Raw genomic sequence first — 20,970 nt, 5'->3', positions numbered from 1 at the left:
TATTTCACACGTATTATTGGGATTAGATGAGGTATATACAATTCTCTTATTGCTGTGATTCAAGTAAAACCTGAAATTTCGTGGTTGGATATGCAATATGATCTCTTCATATTCGAGAAACGGTTGGAATGCTCCAAAGAAATACTAGCAATATAGTCTAGAATGTCGTCGTCAAAGTAGCACATCAGACTAGTTCAAATAAACATAGATCCCATAATGGCCAATATTTTTATGCCAACAACAGAAACAAATTCAATGAACGAGGAAATTCGAATAATGGCAGAGGACGTGGTCGAGGATGAGGCAACAAATCAACATGTCAAGTATGTGGTAAGTACGGTCATTCTACTCTCATTTGTTACAATAGATGATTTAACAAAGATTTTTCAAGTCCTTTAGTTCAAGATCGAGAACAAAGTTATGGTGCTTTTGTAAACCCAAAGCCTTGTTCTCTTCCTCCACCATCGACTGAACTCTCACTAAACCTACCAAAATCAAAGACGTTGTAGCTACTCTAAGTGAAAACGGGCAATATAATGGATGATGAGTATGCTAACTCAAAGCTCAAACTTGGCACTCGATACGTCCATCTCCTTTTATTGGAAACAAATGGGTATTCCAACTAAGGTGAAATCCCGACGTCTCAATTCAACGGTACAAGGCTCGCTTGGTTGCTAAAGAGTTTCATCAACACTACCAGGAGTTGATTTCTTTAAGACTACTAGCTTGACCAAGATTATCAGCATGAGCTTTCGTAATACGTAAGTAATCCTCCATTTTAGAGTTACCTTTTCGTGCTGTTTGAAACATTTGACAAAGAAAATCTTCTTTTGCTCTGGATTGGACACTAAAGAAATTTTGTGTTGCTTCCCATAGATCTTTGACATTTGTGAAACCCCATGAGTTGGATAGCCACATAGGGTGTCATCGAGTTGTAAAGCCAACCAAGTAGTAAGAGGTCACTTGTGACCCATTGCTCGAACGAAGGATTGACTGTGATGGTAGCTACCGAGCTAGACAATGACGCATCTGGGGTTGTGTGGTCACCTTCTTCAGTCACGATGGTGCATCCTCCTTGTGTAGAGGATGATAGAAAGTTCAAAGGACAAAGTGTTTATCCAGTTAGGTTCCCTTCAAGCTTATACCCTTGGAGATAGGGAGGGCGAGGGTTTTCCACAAGAGGTAATTGTTTCGGAAGCTTAACGATGGTTAGCCGATTTAGAACTTGATTTAGAGGTGGGTTAGAGAAGCTTATCGCAGAGGAGGTTAGAACAGTGATAGTGGGTGTTGCAGAGGAGGTCGAAACGGTAACATTAGGTGAGACATTTGCCATGGGGCTCTTAAACCAAGTTAAGGTTTCATAAAGAAGGAAGTCTTGGGATAAGCTTTTCCCTTGGTTTTCTCTATAATTAGTGACATCCAATAGTCTTGCTTTATATATGAAAAACCACATTCGAATAATAAAATATAAAGAATGAAATTAAATATTGCACCCATTTTGTGTTCAATGTACATATGGCAGCAACCAAGAGAGTTGGGTAAAAACAAACTATTAACAGAATGTATTACTCAGAAAATTCATTGTAATTTATTGATACCTTGAAGATTCAGCTTCAAATTGGAAAGTGTTGCTGACTCGTTTGCTTTGTCATATTGGGAGTCATCTCTAACATATTGAACTAAAAATTAATAGTGTATAGTCATTTTATTCATTACAACAAAATTTTGGCCTATTATTCATCGTCTATAATCTTTTTTTAAAGAGAAGAAAACTTTTGTCTAAACAGGTTACGTTTCTTCAAAACTAACATCTAATCAATATTTCCAAATTTGCTATAGTATTTGTTAGTTGTTTGTTCCATTTTGTAGTGCTTGACATTCATAATTTTTTTTCACTTTTTCTATTATTTGCTTTAAGATTTACTATTTCATTCTCATATTAAAATAATCTACACCACAAAAACACATACTATTATAACTCAAACTAAAATAATCTACGCCTTAAACATAAACTATTATTAACTTAGTAATAATAATCTAAAACTATAATATAACTCACTTATTAGACTGTAGATCTCATTGATGAGTTCATTTATCTTTGTTTATAAATTTGTTATTAACATTTAAAGTCTAAACTGTTCGAGTGAATTTCATCAAATATACCATCCTTATATTTTAAATATGTATTCATAGGTACTTATACCTATATGAATACAATATACTTTAACTAGAGAACTCGATGAACTCTAAAATTTTGAGGAACAATTTTATACTCATTAGTCCACTCGAACTACACTCAACCTACAAAAGAAAAGACACTTAGAAAGGGGGAAAAATAATTTATCAAAGTGATAAAATGTGAATTGGAAAAATGAGTGATACAAACCCCTTTTTTTCCAACTAAAAAGAACATAATTGCATCATAAGTTAAAGATCCCAAACTAAGTGATACACATAATTAACAAAAGCTAGTGTGTGTATATATATATATATTCTCAAGGCTTAGCAATGGCAATACTAATGATGTATTGAATCTCCTCCACCACTTCTTTCATAGAAGGCCGATTCTGCCTTCTCTGTTCCAAACACCCAACTGCAAGAAACCCCAAGGCCTTCATTGTATCAACCTCCACATCACTCGCTCCTTTCTTCAACCACGGATCGATCCCATCCACCAATCTCTCTTCCTCCACCAATCGCTGCACGTAAACCGCCAAATTCACGTCGTCAGCATCCCGACTGAAGTCAATGGCCTTCTCCGACGTCAACAATTCAAGTAAAACTACTCCAAAGCTATACACATCGCTTTTGTCCGTCAATTGGTAGTTTCGATAGTACTCAGGGTCTAGATAGCCCAGAGTTCCTTGAGCGCAAGTTGAGATATGGCTTAGATCTGTTTCAGCCAATCGGGAGAGGCCGAAATCGGAAACTTTGGGGATTAGCTTATGGTCTAATAGGATGTTGCTGGATTTCACGTCTCGGTGGTAGATGGGTGGAAGTGCTGAGAAATGAAGATATGCTAATCCCTCCGCTGTGCCTTCCGCTATTCGGAGCCGTTCCTCCCATGATAATGGCTTTGTGTCATTCTTACCTATATACATATAGGATAGCAATTTTTGTGTGAAATTTTGGGTTAAATTACAACTTTATTATTAGTATATATGAGATTTGAAATTAGATTTTTTGAAAACAAATATGAATGATTTTTCTAGTAAATATTTTGTTTATTTTGTTATTTTTTACATTTTAATTTAAAATATTCGGATATATATATATATAGTTTAGAACCGATTGAATTATGAAAAGTTAGTTTGTTTGTTTAGAACTTGTTGGCAACAATTATTTAGTCTTTGTATTTAGTTAGCAACAATTTAGTATATAAATTTTAATAAATAACATATGTATTTTTTTTTTTTGTAAATAACACTTTAGTCCTTAAAATTTATTAAATTCTAAAATTATTAGAAACGGTAAGCTACTAAAACTAAATTATTAGTTAGGTACTAAATTGTTACAAATTTAAAATTACATAAAACTAAATTATTAGTTATGTACTAAATTGTTACAAATTTAAAATTACATAAACCAAATCATTCCTAATTTAGACTTTAACTTTCACTTTTAAACAAAATATAGAAACCAAAAATATTTTGTAACCTTAATTTTGATCTAATAGATAAATATTTTATGAAGTATTGTTGAACACATAATTGAAACCTAGAGGAGCATGACGTACACTTGCAATTTTATTGTCCAAGAAAATGATCATTTAGTTTTAGAAAAATGTATTCTTTACCAATTAATCAATTTTTTACCATAGTTAAGTAGAAGGTTGTACATGATATCTAAAATTAACCCTAATTAATTTTTTTTATAAAGCTAGTATTAAAATTTAAAATTGTGTATATAGTAGTATGTAATATACCTTGTAAATAGTCGAGAAGAGTGCCGTTGGGGATATACTCGTACACCAAAATTGGCTGTTCTAATTCGACGCAGCAACCAAGAAGCCGAACAAGACTCCGGTGATTAACTTGGCAGAGGATTCTGACCTCATTCAGGACTTGGTCCGTCCCCTTTGCGTTTCCGAGCTTTGCGCACTTCACGGCCACGGCCGTACCATCCTCAAGAACGCCTTTGTAGACTTCCCCGTAGCCACCCACACCCAGAAGGCGGTCTGCGGAGAAGTTGTGGGTGGCCCTCTTGATCTCTTTCCCGGTGAAGATTTTTGCCGCTCTTCCTCCTCCACTGCCCGAATTTAAAATTGCTTCACGCTCCTTTGTTAAACGATCTTGAGCTTCTTTTGCTCTTCTATGCCGATTGTACAATAGCATGGCTATTATTGAGACCACCACCGCCGCACCCACACCGGATACAACGCCTATGGTTACACATCAATTAATTACCATTGTTTGGGTTAGTCAACATCAAAATTAACAAAACCTTTTCAATGTAGTTTTCAATCATCTCCATTAATATTATGTAGTTAATTTTAAAATCATACCTATAGACACATGTGGAAGAAAAATATACACTTTAATCCAATAATTTATATGTTGAATAATTAGAGATACTTTTACTTAATGAGTTCATAAACTACCTAAATATAAAATGTCAACTTTTGATTTTCCATTAAATACACCATTAATATTATCGTTACTTATAAGGAACCTAATTTGAAATTATATGTTCCTCCAATTGATTTCCTAATGTGTACCCCTAATTCTACAAGTTTGTCCTAATTTGTTGAATTAAGACGAAAAACACAAAGGGTGAAATTATTACCTGCAATCAGTGCAGTTCGGTGATGATTACACCCATCAGGATCATGACACGTGTCTGCAATAAAAACAAATCAACCACGATTATCAATCCATCTCATTGTTTGACTAAAGGTGAATCCTATAGAAAATACTCACTTTGAGAACAGATTCCAGCAACAGCGTCCCACACAAACCCTGAATTACAAACACAGCGCCTCAACCCCGTTCCGTTAGGATCACCACCACAAACCGCGTTCCCGTCACAATCAGCCTCCGTATTACAAACCGGTTCCCTTGGCAGAAGCCACTGCAACTCTAAACCCGGTTCCGGCCATTGACCCACTCCCAAACTCGGGTCCAAATTCACAAAGCTCGTGTACGCTCTACACCCTGATTCCCTCACCCTAATCATGTACGAATTCGACGATCCACCCGCCCGAAACGTGCAGCACAACGGCGCCATCTCGCACGCCGTCGCTTCTCCTCTCGATCCCTTGATGTACGAATGGCACAGACTCGTCGACGAGCAGTTCAACGGCGAGCGCAGCAGCAAATCTGTACAGTTGAAGTAGAGGATCGTGTTCCCGCTCGTCACGTTGAACGGTAAAGTACTGTTCAGTTTAATTCCTTCGTGGGCGATATCCGCTGTCACGCACGTGTTGGGGATGAAATTTGAGGGACGGATCACCAGGCGTTGGGTCAACGGGTTGATTGAGATGATCGGGTACGAGTTGTTTAGCGTGTCGAATTTCAGTGAGCCTGCGTCGCACCGGATCTTGTACAATTGGTCACCACAAGTGGGGTTTGTACTTAGAGGATAGGGGACGGCAGCCCCGCCGCAGTCCGGACATCGGGTAATGGAGGTAGCCATTTCTGCGGTGGCGAGTAGCGCCGCCACGATGAGGAGTAGCTGTTTTGAAATGGATGCCATTGATTTTGATTGGAAGCTGAATTGTTGGTGGTGGGTTTTATAATTCGAATGAGTTGGGTTGAAATAAATGGAAGAAATATTATTAATTTATTTTCTTTGAAGTTTGAAGAACGGTCAAAGTAAATTGGGTGACATGCGCGTCAATAAAAGGTTATCTAGCTGTTTCTTTAGGCAGAAATTTGTGTCCAATATCATCTAACCATCTAAATGGTTATAAATTCAATATTATTTTGAGATTTTTGTTTCATTTTTAAGAGGAAGAAAGAGGGGATGAAGTTTTAATTTTGAACTATTTTTTAGTGAAAAAAATATTGTTAAGAAACTATTGCTATGAAGTTCTAAAAATTTGGGTTTTTAATCTGTGAAGTTTTAGAAACTATTGTATTTACTTTAGGTATGGTTGGTTGTTTATTAATGTGTTAAACCTAACATATGGATGGTTGAATAATATACTGACATATTACAGGCTGACTTTCATTTCTAAAAGTCCAGAAAACCTTTTCTCTTTTGTTTTCACATAAATATCAATTTTGAGAGGGTGACTAATTTAGGGTAACAATGATATAAATATAATATCTTCTCTATCCAATTCAATGATACTGTTTTGTAGTTGAAGTCTTGATAATTGTCAACAATGACAGTTAGGTTAGAAGATGGAAGGTTGAAAAAACAAAATGTAAGTTTTTAGATTTATAAGCCTGGAGAATAGAAAAATCCTTCACCATATATTCATAACAAAACTTGGGACTAAAAACATCATTTTTCTTAATATTGTATTTAGCACACAAAAAGTTTGATATCTCTTCAATTTTGGGGACCTTTAGTAGATTCAATTAATTCGTTTGGGTAATAATGATCAGACCAATAATCTCACTTCAACAATCAATCTGGGTTTGAATTAATTAGAAAATTAGTGTTTAGTTGACCTAAATTGATTATTTAGAAATGAGTTGTTTAATTATGTTTTTATTTCTTGATCAGATCATCAAAATGATTGGGATATGATATATAATGGGAACTGTGTATTGCACTTGCTGACTTGTGAATTATGATACCCATGACCATGCAATAATCAAAACAACTACGTCACCTACAAGAAATTGATTTTGTGCATATCTTTGACACAAACTATTGTTATTATTATGAAATTGAAAGGTGTAAATGAGAGTAATGAAACATTGAGAGAAGTGTTTGTTTGGAAAATTAAGCTCTTAGTCAAGCCCTAAATTTGGCGCCCATTGTATATATATTTCACCCATATCTTGGGCTTCCAGAATTGACCTCTCCTCTCCTCTCATGTCTATATGTATACATAATAATATTATTTACATTTTTATACGTGATATATGTTTACATTTTATTTTAAAATATTTACATATATATGAGATTTCAACAAAGAGTTAGTCAATTTTCAAAATTTGTTATGAATAGAAAAAAAAGAAAGAAAAAGAATAAACAACAACCTACAAACTATAGTAAAAGAACTTAAATTAATTTAGGAGAGAATTGGATAGATTGTGATAGATTTTCTAAATAATTTTGATACTTGATTGTTTTCTCTAAATGTTCCTGATCTTTTAAAATTAGTGAAACAACAATAATTTAACATATTAAATATACATCAACAAAAATTAACGAATAACAAAAACAAAGAGATTTCGAAAAGGATCAAGATATAAGTACACAATGAAACATTACAAAAATTGCTTATATAACTAATAGTAACTTTGGCATATATATAATTAGTCTGGGGAATTTTCTATGGTTTACCTGTTCGGTTCTCGATCTTGTCATTTTTTTATTTTACTTTTTCAATTAATTTTCTGGAACCACTAGACTGAGGGTCGCTTCTCTTTGAAGCTACCTCATATTATTTCTTTCGACGCAACTCATAATTATGTTCAACATCCCTCTTTGCACATTCTGCTCATGTACCTACTCTTGGATTTGAGGTCACCAAACACATTCGAAGGAAATTATTCTTGCACCTAAGTTCTTCTATAGTCTTCTCATACTCTTCATTTTTCTTTCTTCGTCTTAATAGTTTTGTCCACGCATATACGACGATGTTGGCAAACACCCTTGTATTGCCGACATGTTGACCTTATCGACAAATCATGCGTCGACCAAAGTTCTATGTCGACATCGTCTCATTACGTTCCTGCACCATCGTTGCCTCTTATGATACGTCATTTACGACGCTTGTGCTGATGTGCTTTTCTGCGTCGACGAAGGCTGCGCCGACGCACAATGGTTTTTTGACGACATGTCGCGATGTCGGCAGAGCCCTGAATTCTTGTAGTGCGTAGTACCTATTCTATTAAGTCTATATTGTAATTAGAAGAGGAATATGAAATAACCATGGGAAGGAAAATCATATATGAGGAAAATAATAGTGTTAATTTATGATTTGAAAAACTAACTACTACGTATAGAAATAAAATAATTGTGAGACTCGTACTTAAGTTAAGGAGTAATTTTGACTAAGTGTTTAAGGAAATGGCACTTTGAGAGGTCTACTCTGTAAGAAGTTGATAATTAAGGTAGTTTGCGAGATAGGTTAAGCGACAAGACTTTTGAAGACTGTGTTACTGTGTGATTTAGTTTCTTTGCGAGATGAGAAAGTCTAGGCGAGAAGAAGTAAGGAAACTTCTTAGAAAAAATTTAAGTGTACTTAATGGGCTACATGGAAATCAAGCCATTTTAGGAGGTTTAAGTTAAGCATGATTAGGTCAAATTAACCTTAAGCTTCCACGTGCACCACTATGAGTAGGAGCTGGAGTGATACAAGAGATTAAGGATGACTAAGCTATTTTAGGACATGTATAAATAGGGGATCAAGTCAGATTATTTAGTATTGTTACTATGAAAATCTAAAGAGAAAAATTAAAAAGTTGAAATGCTGCCAAAATAGCTACGCGAGTAGAAGAAGAGGATAAACATATGAATTTTGGATTTCTAAGTTGTGTGAGTGTTTTCTTCAAAAGTATTCAATATGTTTGAAATGTTTTCATTAAAGTCTTTATTGATTGAATAATGATTTCAATACAAATGTTTCTAAAGAGATTTATATGAAAAACTTATGCTATGTTTTAAAGCATGTTTTAGATGATGCAAATGATTGTGAAATGGTGTTTAAACTATTAGTCTTCTTCCTATTATTGAGCTAACTGTTATGTGCACATAAATGGTAAATGAAGCGATGTAAAAAGATGTGCATGGTGAAATTAGGCGGGACAATATATAAAAGATGTGTATTGCGTCTCGGCTTGAGTAACAAGGAATTGATCAGAATATTCTCAGATGCTAATAATGAAAAGGTCGTCTTAGTAGTCTAAATGTGAGATGATGAGTCTTTGTGTAGAAAATGATTTAGGTCATTGATGAATGGAATGACTTGGCTGATGTGTGGTTATGTAAAAAGTATATTTGAGTAATTTGATGTGAAAATTGATATTTATGAGAGATATTTAGCAAAAATGATTTCTTGAAAACCTCACTAAGTATTTTGGCATATGTTTTTAAGCTTTCATTTTCAGGTTCAAGGCATTAAGGCCAAATAGGTAAAGATTAAGAATCTGCTACACAAAAAGAGTTGCCAAGCATTTTAGTGCTTTGTATTTTGGTTTATGGTTGTAATTGGTTGTAGAACTCATGATTTAATCAATAAAAGTTCAAGCTTTAGTTACTTCTCTTGTGTTAAGTTGTTTTATCGCCTAAAGTATGAATGTAGTTTAAGTTAAGGAAAAGAAGCTAGATGATTAAGCAAAGTTTAAGGACCTCAAGTTAAGTGTCTTTGGCCTTTAACGTGTCAAAAGATACTCAAAGTCATACTGCATCTCGCATGACAAGCAATGGTGTGTGTAGAGATGGAAAATATTTGCAAAGCCAAACTAGTTAGGGATGGTTGCAATTAAGGCAAATTGACTGTGATGATGGCTGTGAGGATGAGGAATTCCCCGTGGCGAAGTTGTGGTTATTTATTGGCTCAATAACCGCGAGGAAACGATGTCGACTAATGTGTTGCTATTATGAGTTTCACTGTTCTAGGGTAAGGTATGTTTTGTTATACTGATTTTATTTTAGTTTTTATGTTGATTTTGTTATGGGCTTAAATGGTACAATATACTTATCTTTCATATATAATTAAAATGACGTACACTTACATAGCAATCACGTGATTTCGGTGAAATATAATACTATAACTATTATTAGCAATCAAATAATAATCAATATACAATATTAATTAACAACAATCACATAACAATAAATGTTATCAATATATACTAATCATGACAAAATCAAACAATATAAAAATTTTACTATGACAAAAAAATAAAGTAATCAAATGACAATCAAGAGGTAATCAGATAACTATCTCTGGCTAAATAGAAGATAATCAAACGACAATCATAAGATAATCAAATAATCAAGCTATCTAAAATTGAAAATAAAAACAATAAAAAGTAACCAGATAACAATTAGAAGGTAATTCAATAGTAATCGTTGAACGCATGTTGGTCATAACAGAAAAATATGTAAATTTGTAATGTTTTGACAATAACATTGTAGACACTGTGTGTGTATATATATATAATAGTTCTCAAATGACAATTAGTAACTAGAATTAGAACAAAAATAGAAGATAATCAAATGACAATTATATAACAATCACATATCAATATCGTAGATTTTTCAGTTTCAATTTCTCTTTCATTGAGTTGGGTGTCCAATTTTACGGCAAAAAATCAAACTTTTAATGTTTAAAATCTCAATCAAATAGCAATCACATACTAATCATAATCAACAGTCTTATGATTGATATCTGAGGCTAACTAAAATTACAAATAAAAACAGGAAAGGTAATAAGATAACAATTAAATATTTATTTCATGAGGCTAACTAACGTAGCAACAAAAGATAATATTATTAAAATTGACTAAATAATAAAATAAAAAATGAAGTGTAATAATAATAATAAATAAATAAATAAATAAACTAAATTTGTGTAATTAATAAGAGTATATAGATAAGCAATTTTGATAGGGTGTAGAGTGGACTTAGCTTTTTCATTACATCTCTTTTTAGAGAATGAATGATTACTTTTTAGTATTCAATCACTGAGATTGCAATAATTAGCCCAAAAGAATTGGTAAAATGAGAGAAATGAGTGAGTGAATATTTGAGGAACAATGTTTTGGCATTTTTCCCAAAGCCCTCTGGTTTCTGTCTTCACTCTCTATAGTTGGAAACCTCCATTTTGTAATAAGCAAAAAATAACCCTCAGCGCTATGATCTCGTGGCTCACCGACCTCCATTTTTAACACGTGGCGTGTTCTCAGTAAGACTGTTTCAAAAAACTCGGTGCAACTCAGGGTGAGTAAGAGTGAGTTCCAATGTTGAACTTCACTCCCCATATCGTACGATGGAAAGAAAGAAAGAAAGTTAAAAATGATAATAATAATAATATTAATTCAATCCTAAAATTCTCCTCCGATACCCTTTCCGATTCCCAATTGCTTCAGTGAAGGAAGATCTGAGATCTGGAAAACTCGCCACAATTGAACGACAATGAGATCTGATTCCTTAAGCAATGGCGATTCATTTCGGTTTCCTTCCTTGTTCAAGATCCTTTCCTTTCTTTTTCTTGCTCTTACTTTCTTTTACTTTGGTAAGCATTGGTCTGATGGTTACCAGCAGCTTATCTTCTTCTCCACCACCGCCACCACTCAAACTTCTTCTTCTTCTTCTTCTTCTTCCGTTTCACTTTCACCTAACTACAACAAGCATTTCGATATCTCTAATCTGATTGATAACAATGATACCCAAACCATTCCTGATCACACATTGAATCTCGACCCAACTCCATCCCCGTTCAATCCTCCACCTCCGCCCTCTGATTCCGTGCAGCGATTTGGAATTGTGGATGAGAATGGAACAATGTCGGATCAATTTGAGGTCGGGGATTTCGATCCCGAATATGTGGACAATTGGGGGAATTCCACTCAGGTTGATGATGGCGACGGCGGTACTCGGAGTTTCCGGATTACGAAGTTTGGCCTCTGCCCTCAGAATATGAGTGAGTATATACCCTGTTTAGATAATGCGGACGCAATTGCAAAGCTTGAGTCAACGGAAAGAGGGGAAAAGTTTGAGAGGCATTGCCCTGACGCCGGTCGAGCTTTCGATTGCTTGATTCCACCGCCCAATGGGTATCAAACCCCAATCCCTTGGCCAAGAAGCAGAGACGAGGTATTTCTCGCTTTAGGATTATTAATTACAGTAATTGAACGATTTCAAACTACTTCAACTAATTAGGAGTTGTTGAAAACAGTTTGGTGTCTTCCTAACCTAGGCTTATCATTGGTTTTAGGTCTGGTTTAGCAATGTTCCTCATACTCGTCTGGTTGAGGATAAAGGGGGTCAAAACTGGATTACCAGAGACAAAGATAAGTTTAGATTTCCTGGAGGTGGTACGCAGTTTATACATGGTGCGGATGAATATTTGGATCATATTTCGAAGGTAAATGAGACTGTAATTATGAAAGGTTAGAATAGAAATTAAGCACATGATGACATGGAATCTGATGTTGTTTCTCTTTATATTGACTAGATGATCCCTGATATTGCGTTTGGTCTTCATACTCGCGTTGTCTTGGATATTGGGTGTGGTGTAGCAAGTTTTGGCGCCTATTTGCTGTCGCGGAATGTCATTACCATGTCGATTGCTCCAAAGGATGTCCATGAGAATCAGATTCAGTTTGCTCTTGAACGCGGTGTTCCTGCAATGGTTTCCGCATTTGCAACTCATCGCTTGTTGTATCCTAGTCAAGCTTTCGACTTAATACATTGTTCGCGATGCAGAATCAACTGGACTCGTGATGGTACTTTTTCTCTTCTATCTCATCCAGTATAATATCCAATTGTCACGTAAATATGGACAAGGGTAAGTGTGGAATTCGCTTTGGTACACTATTCAAGAGAGACAATTTTTTTGCTAGAACTCTTCTAGACACTCGCAGGCTATGGATAGCATCCAATGAGCAAACGAATACTATTTTATAATTTAATGTTCTTTTCAGGGAACTTAGCCACTTAGGACTATAGCTTAAACTCCCCAATACTTTTTCCATAGTGAAACACTTCTTATTCTTTCTACCCGTGCTGTAAATCATTGTTATCAAAGATAAACATCACGATTACCCTTTTACTTTGCCGCTCATGAAGTCCTCAGTTATTTCAAACAGGTCTCTTGAAACTCATGTTTCCAATGAGCCAGACCTTGTTTAGTTAAATATTTGCAAGGTGGAACTTTGCTCTAAAGTAAATTTACTTTAGGTTCATCTTATGGGTGTTGTGTTGATTTTTAATCTCCAACTTGTCATATGTAGATGGCATTTTGCTGCTTGAGGTTAACCGAATGCTCAGGGCTGGTGGATACTTCGCGTGGGCAGCACAACCAGTTTATAAGCATGAAGAAGTTTTGGAGGAACAGTGGGAAGGTAACTATTATTTTTCTTAAGATTGCCTGCTGGTGATATGTTTTATCCTGTGAAGTTTGGTCCGGATTGGCAATTCTTAGTTAGCAGTTTTAAAATTTTCACCCTACACTCTTCACTATATTTGCGGTTTTAGTAATAACGCCATTCTCTTGCAAGTTCTTTCTGTCTCTTCAAGTAACAGGAACTGTTTGATGCAAGAAGTACGTTTTTGTGCCTACTTTTCGTTAGCTTGGATGAAAGTAACTTAATTGTCTCTGAACTTTCATGTGTGGTTTATGTGCGTTCTTGTTTCTATTTGGTTGCCAGAGATGCTCAATTTGACCACCCGACTATGTTGGGAGTTCGTGAAAAAAGATGGATATATAGCAATTTGGCGGAAGCCATTAAATAATAGTTGTTATCTAAATCGTGAGGCAGCAACTAAACCACCACTTTGTGATCAAAATGACGACCCAGACAGAGTATGGTATGAATGCAATTTTAAGGTTATTAGAGAATTGTTGTGTATTTTTTTCTGTTTTCCTTTCCTGCATAGTTAGTTTATTGATATGCAATTTTTATTCCTAATCTTTGGTTACTTCTTGGGACACAGGAATGTAAATCTGAAGCCATGTATCTCTCGTCTTCCAGAGGATGGTTTCGGGGGAAATATCTCTGATTGGCCTGCAAGGTTGCATACGCCACCTGGTAGGCTTCAGACAATTCAATACGATGCATACATTTCCAGAAATGAGCTCTTTAAGGCAGAATCTAAATACTGGAATGAGATAATAGACAGCTATGTTCGTGCATTTCATTGGAAGTCGTTTAGACTAAGAAATGTAATGGATATGAAAGCTGGATTTGGAGGGTATGTGTTTATCAGCCACTTCTCCACTGATCTGCCATTTCTTCATTACTCCCTCGATATATGTGGTTAACATCTTGTTCTTTAACAGATTTGCTGCAGCATTGATCGATCTTAAACTTGATTGTTGGGTGTTAAATGTTGTTCCTGTTAGTGGGTCCAACACCTTGCCTGTTATTTATGATCGTGGGCTCATCGGGGTTATGCATGATTGGTAAACGAAACCTTCCTTATATTGATTAGCAAGATACATGTTCTAAACTAAAATGATATAAAACAAATGTTGATAAATTGATAACATAACAAACAATATTGTAACATGTCAGGTGCGAACCATTTGATACCTATCCAAGAACCTACGATTTATTGCATGCAGCTGGTTTGTTCTCAGTTGAAAGGAAAAGGTATACAGAATGTACTGAACTTTTTGTTATAGGTCAATGGAGTGAATGTAAAAATCATTGTGTTGTGTACCAACTGTGAAACTGATATGTTTCAGGTGCAATATGTCAACCATAATGCTTGAAATGGATAGAATACTGAGACCGGGCGGACGAGTGTACATTCGAGACTCTGTTGCAGTCATGGATGAGCTTCAAGACATTGGGAAGGCCATGGGCTGGCATGTGAACGTGCGGGATACATCAGAAGGTCCTCATGCAAGTTATAAGATCATGATGGCAGATAAGATCCTCCTAAAAGCATAAAAAAGAAAGTGAAAAGGTTTTAGCCCCTAAATTACTAACCCCCATTTAAGGCCAGATTAGCAAAGCAAAGAATATGGTGACCGTCTGTCTTAAGAAGCAATAAAAGAAAGATGTCTACTGAGAGATCATTGTCTCAAAATGGAAGACTTCTGGATGCCCTAGGTCCCAATTCCAACTTGTAATCAATCACATGGGTACTCTCTATTATACATCCATTATAGTTAACAACCACAATAGTTGATTTATAGCTCATTCTATTCTGTTATAAATTCTTAGAACTGGCTTTAAAATGAGAGCCAAATTTGTTGTATTGATATTAATTTGTCACCCAATTGTAAACAATTCACTGTTTTGTGTAACTGTGCATTTGTTGAGTCCAGTGAGAGATATGCATACGAGGCGTTTGATTAACAGAATGAACTTGTAGAACTAATTTGGAATTGGAAAGTGAATTCCATTTATTGCTATCATCATTACTATAAATACCAATTCTTGTGATTTCAGTTTTATGAACAAATTCAGTGGTGGGCTTGAAATGATTCCTGGAAACATGAACTAAGTAGATTGTGCTTTGTAGTTGTGTTTCTGTCTCTTTGCTTGCAGTTGGAGAATGGACGCAGATGGTTAGAAATAGTGGGGTTGGAGCTTGGATCATGTTGAAAGTTTAAAGATAGCTAAGATTTACTTTTTTATTATTTAACTAGGCTCGTGTTGTCAAAAAAAATATTTTTTTTCCTTTGTACTTTTATTATCGTAAAAAGATAATATTGCTGTATGTATTAGGGTTTTTACGTAAATTTGTGTTTGTTCTACTTCTCTACTTTTAATACAGTTTCGTTGTCAACGTTATGTAGTGTAGAGGGACACGGTTGAAATGCACAAGTTCCAAAGGTCAGATCAAACAAATGTTGGTGAAATTGTGAAGCAGATACTTTTGAAGTTCTCAACTTGTGTCTGTCATTATGTCTTGTTGTGAGCCAGAGCGTAAGAAGAAAGAAAAAAAAAGGGTTGATAATTATTAATAGAATTCACTCTCTAATGAATTCTAGGTTCTTACATTGATAAATAGAAAGATGTTTGGGAAATTGCTATTTGTTAATGACATACAAAGGTGACATGTTCTTGGGATTTTCAACTGTCTTTGTTGCGTTTTCTTCAGAGCTAGTGGCCTAGTGGGAAAAGCTCGATCTAATTCATAGAACTCACTCCCTTCAAAGGCCCACTATATGAAAACAGAAACAACATTTTTGTTCGAAAGCTTTAAAGGAAAATTTTGTCATACCAAAGAAATTGATTGATATATCCAAGTGGACGTCATTTTTTTTTTCTTTCAAAATTAACTATACCACATTACATTGCTAAATTGAACTATTTACGATCAAGAGAATAATGGAGAAGACAAGACTCTTGATTCCTTAAAAGATGAAGGTGAGATAAGGAAATGGTGATACGCCTACTCAAATTAAACCATGGAATGAACTTACATCATATATCCTTCTCCAAAAACAAAGTAATCTGTCACTCATCAATTTGATCTTTTACGTTCTTTTACAAATAGTCATCATTAATATTTTAGAAAAAAGTTGAAACAAAAGAATATTATTAATGGTAATCAAAATTAATTACAAGCAACTGTTTAAATTTTTTCTAAAAAAATGTTTTGTTTTGAGAGAATAATACCTAAGTACAATTTAAGCCAAACTCGTTGTTACAAGTTTCAACAGAAAAAATTGATATACGACAAATATTGATTGAATAACTTAACGTAACACAAACAAATATCTAAATATTTCCTTTTTCACATGACATAATGGGAAGTGTATCAACTTTCAAGGTAGGGTTGTGTACTTAAGAGGGCCATAATCCAAACATATGGGTTCAATTTTATTTTATTTCAAAACATTTGTTAAAAATACAACCCCAAAATGAAATTTATAATGAAAAACAACCAACAAAACAAAACAGGAAGAAGAACAAAAACAAAATTCCAATTCAATCTGTTGCTAGTCTCGATGCTTTAGCAGTGGTGGTGGTGGTGGTGGTGATGATGATGATGATGTGTATTTCTCAAATCTATAACCACAATGCTAATGTTATCTGAACTATGCTTGGCGATCGCCAACTTTGTCAGCAAGATAGAGGCGTCAGAACATGTTTTGTCAGAGCCGCCGCCCATAGAACCAGATGATTCTTCTAACAAAGACAACGACGAGGACGCTCGCTGTGCTCGCATGCATGTTCGAACTGCGTCGCACGCAGTTTCATTTGTAACGACGTCCCACAAGCCATCAGTAGCCAGTATGATAAACTCATCCTCCATTCTTCGATCCATTACCACCACCTCCGGCTCTGATATTACGTAAGGTTTTAAAGAACTGTCGCCTATCGCTCTTGACATTGCTAAAACTCCCAACACCCTCGCCCCTTCCCAATGGATCACGTGCCCACCTCCAGATTCTATTCTCGACAATTCATCTGGTCGATCCGGCTGCAAAATTTATCTTAAATGAATTAACTTAGCTTCCACCTGTGTTCACCGTTCTTCTATATTTAAGAAAATGTCAATTTAACACACTAAAATAGAGTACCTTATGGTCGGAGGAAAGAGGGAGGATTCCAGTAGTTTTCCGGGAAAGGACGGCGCGGGAATCGCCGCAGTTGGCGATGATGAGCTTATGGGGCATCAATAACACAATCAGAGCAGTTGATCCGACGGTGTCATATTGATGAGAAGTTTGGAGTTCGCATCTGCAACTAATATTGTGGGAGGAGGAGGAGGAGGAGGAGGAGCCGGCAACGGCAGCATCTCTCTGTTTAATATTATTTGAGTACTCCTTCATCACTTCCTCATCCATACGCCTAAAGCTTCTCTTCATTATTTTCTTCCACTCCTCTGTTTCTTCTAATTCGTTTTCATCAATCTCTTCTTTCACTATTTCATGCATTCGATTCATACAGCTCATCGAAACCTTCAAATATATACAATTAAAAATAATTCAAAGACCCAATTAATCAAAATCATCAATTTCATCATTCACTTCAACAAATTAAAACCAGAAAAATGAATGCTCCGTTTACATGAGAGCAGCCATGGCCGTCGAAGACCCCAAAAAAGTGAATGGGAATTTGGGGTAGATTCTTTTCATTAGTAAAATAAAGATGAACAGAAACCATATCCTCCATTTCTCTTCTTCTTCCACAAACAGAAGTAACTCCATATTTAACATCATCATCAACAACAACGTTATCTTCATCATCATCATCATCTTTCCTCTGTCCCCTGTTTTCATGCTCTTCATTTTCACACCTCCTTGAAACCGAATGCATACTGCGGCGTTTGCGTCCACCAGACGACGACGACGACGAAGCACTGGTTGTACTATCGGCAGCGGCAGCGGCAGCGGTGGAGGCGCCTTTGAGGTGAAGAAAGTCCATTCTCCGTCGGGGTCGAGATTCTGGCGGAGGAGAGGGGTAGGAATCATCTGGAGAATTAAACCAAAGATCAGCCAGTTTTGAAGTTGGGGGTTTAATTAAACACCACTTTTGTAATCTATTGAACTATCACGCGTTCAGTTAAATACCAATTCATTAAGCTCATATCATATTGATATTGGGGGTTTGAAACGAAAATTAGAATTTGACCCAATAATTATTAACGTAGAAGAGGCACTTATTTTGAGGGTACATTGAACTTGCTAATACAAACAACCTCTTACCCTTTGTAGATACTTTAAATTTATATAATAGATCATTCCTGTTGAAGGGTGAAAAATAAGTTATATACTAGATTTCATTAGTAATTGATTATAACTCTAAAATGACTATTGTCACATGGTTATAAAAATGTTATTGTCTTCTTCGATTAAAATCGTTCAGGTCGATAATAGGATCTTTCTCTTAATGGGATACAAGAAAATCTATGTGCTTATTATTTTGGTACATTGGAAACTATAACTTTAAGTCTATTTATATATATACACAAGAAGTAATCATTCCAACTTGGAATATTTCACTTAGAAAAGCATATAAATAGAGGAATTCAGATCATTTTTGAGTTGTTTTTACCCTAAGCTTCTTTAAGAGAAAAGTTAGAAGATTTTTTAGGTTCTTAAAGATCCAAAACACAATTGCATCCAACAAAGATCGCAAGAAAATACAACTAAACTCTTGGGTAAGGAGCTAGGTGGAGAAGCTAACTAATTGTGATTGTGAGTGGTTCTTACCAAATGTTTCCAGAATATAAACACGGTTTCTAAAATGTATTTAAATTCTTTATATATATATATATACATATTCTTTTTAAGCCATGCCATGGACCATATGATTTTCCTCGTGCCTTCCAACTCTTAAAATGCTTGTCTTATTTTGAATGTAAGAGAAGTATTTTTTTTACGTGGAAGACATGCTTTGAAAGCATTTTTTTTTTAGTCTTGTGTTGCATTTCAGTGATATTATTGTTAGTGTTATCGTTGAAAATAATGAAGAATGCGTGAAATTTCCTAAGGTTGAAATAAGATGATCCTTGTACCCTATGTGATATAATGTTTTATCCTTGTTATGTGATCTGGGATAATATGTTTTATTCATGTTGTGTGATATTGAGTAGAATGCATTGTTCCTATTGTGTGATCTTGAATAGGATGCCTCATACTTGTTGTGTGATTTGGTATGAGATGCTTTTTGCTTGTTGTGTAATCTAAAATTGGAAGATGTGTTATTGCATAATGGACTTGATGGACTTGCTAAATGCATGCGTTGAGTTTACTACACATATCTGCAACTTGGCAAAAGAGTGTGGTAAACGTTTGAGCTAAGGAAAGGGGTACAAAGACTTAATTGAACGTGCAAAATGTTTATGCAAGATAGTTATACGATAGGTGAGAGGCATACGACGCGAGTCGAATGGTGGTGAAGAACTTGAAAAGTAATTATTTCAATAAAAAAAATTCTACGAATGATAAAATCAGGATGATGAAAAATGTTAAACGCTTTCAATAAACATTCTTAATCTCTAAAATATGATGATTGACTGACATAAATGTTTATATCTTTCGATTGACAAATTGTCTATGTAGCGTTAAGGCAAAATTTGATTTATCAAAAGGTGTTGGTAAAAGATCTCACTCATAAGATATTTGTGTCTAACCATTCAAATGTTTGTCTTATTTTTCCTCTCCAAGTAGCAAAGGACAAATAGTATTGAACTATTGCAGTCTTATTCGTCTATTGTGCCCCTTTAAATGTATCATTTGGTAGTGACCACTATCAACTCGCATAGCATATAGTTAGCTAGGCCGAAAAAGTCTAAGTATTATGTTAAGTTGTGTTTAATGGGTTTGTAATAAAAATTGTATAACGTACATAATGTATCTTGTCATCAAATTATAAATGAAGTTTTGTTTTTCATTCGTCTGCTTCGGTGTTGAATTTCTTTGTGTTGTCCTTAATTTCACTCACTAGGTGTTTAGTTTGTTGTTCCCAGAGAACCTCACGTAGAATGCCTAGTCGGTTGCGTCTCCACTTCATAGCATAGAGTTTCTTGGAGCGGGGTGTAACATTAAACAACTTCTATAATATTGAACTTAAAAGCTTAGACCATATATAATCTCATTGAAATGTCTTAAACTATTATCTAATGCTCTAAATAATCAAGTACAACTGCTTAGGTGATGCACCTTGATTGAGGTTTGATGTCGTTTGTATGTGTTTTACATGTTATTTACAATTCAATAAAATCTAAATAGTAAAATAAAAGGGGAATTTTACTAAAAAAAAAAAGAAGATTATAAAAAATAATAAAACAGACATAATATTTATACTTCATACAAAATGGAATAATTTTCTATGAAGTGTAAACTGTGAAACCCATTTTTAATTTGAGTATATGAAGTAATATTCGGCTAAAAGTATTAAAGAAACTGGCATTTGAATAAATCCGCGAAAATAATTAAGTGATAAATTTTTTTCTGGTTATTATAAGTTTTTGCGATTAAGAAGTTAATTTACGATGAAGTTTTGAGAAAAAAAGAGTTTGCAATAGAATCTATAGTCTAAACGCTCTCAAAAGAAAGTCTTCGCGTAAGTTAAGTGAAGTTTTGACAACTTTTCTGCATGTTATCACTTTGGTGTTGAGGTCAAGAGGAGAGGAAGTTTGGACTTGCTAGGTGAGAAGTTGCCAATCGTTTAAAGTGTTATTGTATTTTGGTTAAGTGTTTTTTCT

General features: G+C 34.9%; 3 protein-coding genes across 3 annotated transcripts; 1 reads left to right on the top strand and 2 right to left on the bottom strand.

Annotated features, from left to right (window-relative positions):
* Window positions 1-2,240: 2,240 nt before the first annotated feature.
* Window positions 2,241-5,899, bottom strand: LOC101220186 (wall-associated receptor kinase-like 20). Its single transcript, XM_011658090.2, has 4 exons — window positions 4,920-5,899; window positions 4,786-4,839; window positions 3,926-4,381; window positions 2,241-3,091 (listed from the first exon to the last, which is right to left on the bottom strand). The coding sequence occupies exons 1-4, from the start codon at window positions 5,692-5,694 to the stop codon at window positions 2,496-2,498; spliced, it is 1,881 nt and encodes a 626-aa protein (XP_011656392.2). The 5' UTR covers window positions 5,695-5,899; the 3' UTR covers window positions 2,241-2,495.
* A 5,226-nt stretch (window positions 5,900-11,125) lies between these two features.
* Window positions 11,126-15,259, top strand: LOC101211741 (probable methyltransferase PMT11). Its single transcript, XM_004138407.3, has 9 exons — window positions 11,126-11,946; window positions 12,068-12,217; window positions 12,308-12,578; window positions 13,086-13,196; window positions 13,503-13,662; window positions 13,789-14,046; window positions 14,135-14,257; window positions 14,370-14,447; window positions 14,543-15,259. Exons 1-9 carry the CDS (start codon window positions 11,266-11,268, stop codon window positions 14,748-14,750), a joined length of 2,040 nt encoding a protein of 679 aa, XP_004138455.2. The 5' UTR covers window positions 11,126-11,265; the 3' UTR covers window positions 14,751-15,259.
* A 1,368-nt stretch (window positions 15,260-16,627) lies between these two features.
* LOC101220425 (probable protein phosphatase 2C 24) lies at window positions 16,628-18,457 on the bottom strand. The gene is made up of 3 exons (XM_011660080.2): window positions 17,829-18,457; window positions 17,339-17,719; window positions 16,628-17,238 (listed from the first exon to the last, which is right to left on the bottom strand). The coding sequence occupies exons 1-3, from the start codon at window positions 18,183-18,185 to the stop codon at window positions 16,768-16,770; spliced, it is 1,209 nt and encodes a 402-aa protein (XP_011658382.1). The 5' UTR covers window positions 18,186-18,457; the 3' UTR covers window positions 16,628-16,767.
* Between the last annotated feature and the right edge of the window lie 2,513 nt (window positions 18,458-20,970).

Source organism: Cucumis sativus, chromosome 6, assembly GCF_000004075.3.
Source record: "Cucumis sativus cultivar 9930 chromosome 6, Cucumber_9930_V3, whole genome shotgun sequence".
Taxonomy (NCBI): domain Eukaryota; kingdom Viridiplantae; phylum Streptophyta; class Magnoliopsida; order Cucurbitales; family Cucurbitaceae; genus Cucumis; species Cucumis sativus.
The sequence above is the reverse complement of the archived record's forward strand: the minus strand, read 5'-3'. Positions and strand labels throughout refer to the sequence as shown.

Excerpts from the sequence above, each read along its gene's own strand:
- LOC101220186 (XM_011658090.2), bottom strand. The coding sequence starts at position 5,694 with ATGGCATCCATTTCAAAACAGCTACTCCTCATCGTGGCGGCGCTACTC. Across the intron at positions 4,382-4,785 it reads CCGAACTGCACTGATTGCAG|GCGTTGTATCCGGTGTGGGT; the intron begins GTAATAATTTCA and ends GTGTAACCATAG. Across the intron at positions 3,092-3,925 it reads TCTTCTCGACTATTTACAAG|GTAAGAATGACACAAAGCCA; the intron begins GTATATTACATA and ends ATATGTATATAG.
- LOC101211741 (XM_004138407.3), top strand. The coding sequence starts at position 11,266 with ATGAGATCTGATTCCTTAAGCAATGGCGATTCATTTCGGTTTCCTTCC. Across the intron at positions 12,218-12,307 it reads ATTTGGATCATATTTCGAAG|ATGATCCCTGATATTGCGTT; the intron begins GTAAATGAGACT and ends TATATTGACTAG. Across the intron at positions 13,197-13,502 it reads TTTGGAGGAACAGTGGGAAG|AGATGCTCAATTTGACCACC; the intron begins GTAACTATTATT and ends TTTGGTTGCCAG.
- LOC101220425 (XM_011660080.2), bottom strand. The coding sequence starts at position 18,185 with ATGGACTTTCTTCACCTCAAAGGCGCCTCCACCGCTGCCGCTGCCGCT. Across the intron at positions 17,720-17,828 it reads ACGGCCATGGCTGCTCTCAT|GTTTCGATGAGCTGTATGAA; the intron begins GTAAACGGAGCA and ends ATATATTTGAAG. Across the intron at positions 17,239-17,338 it reads CTCTTTCCTCCGACCATAAG|CCGGATCGACCAGATGAATT; the intron begins GTACTCTATTTT and ends TAAATTTTGCAG.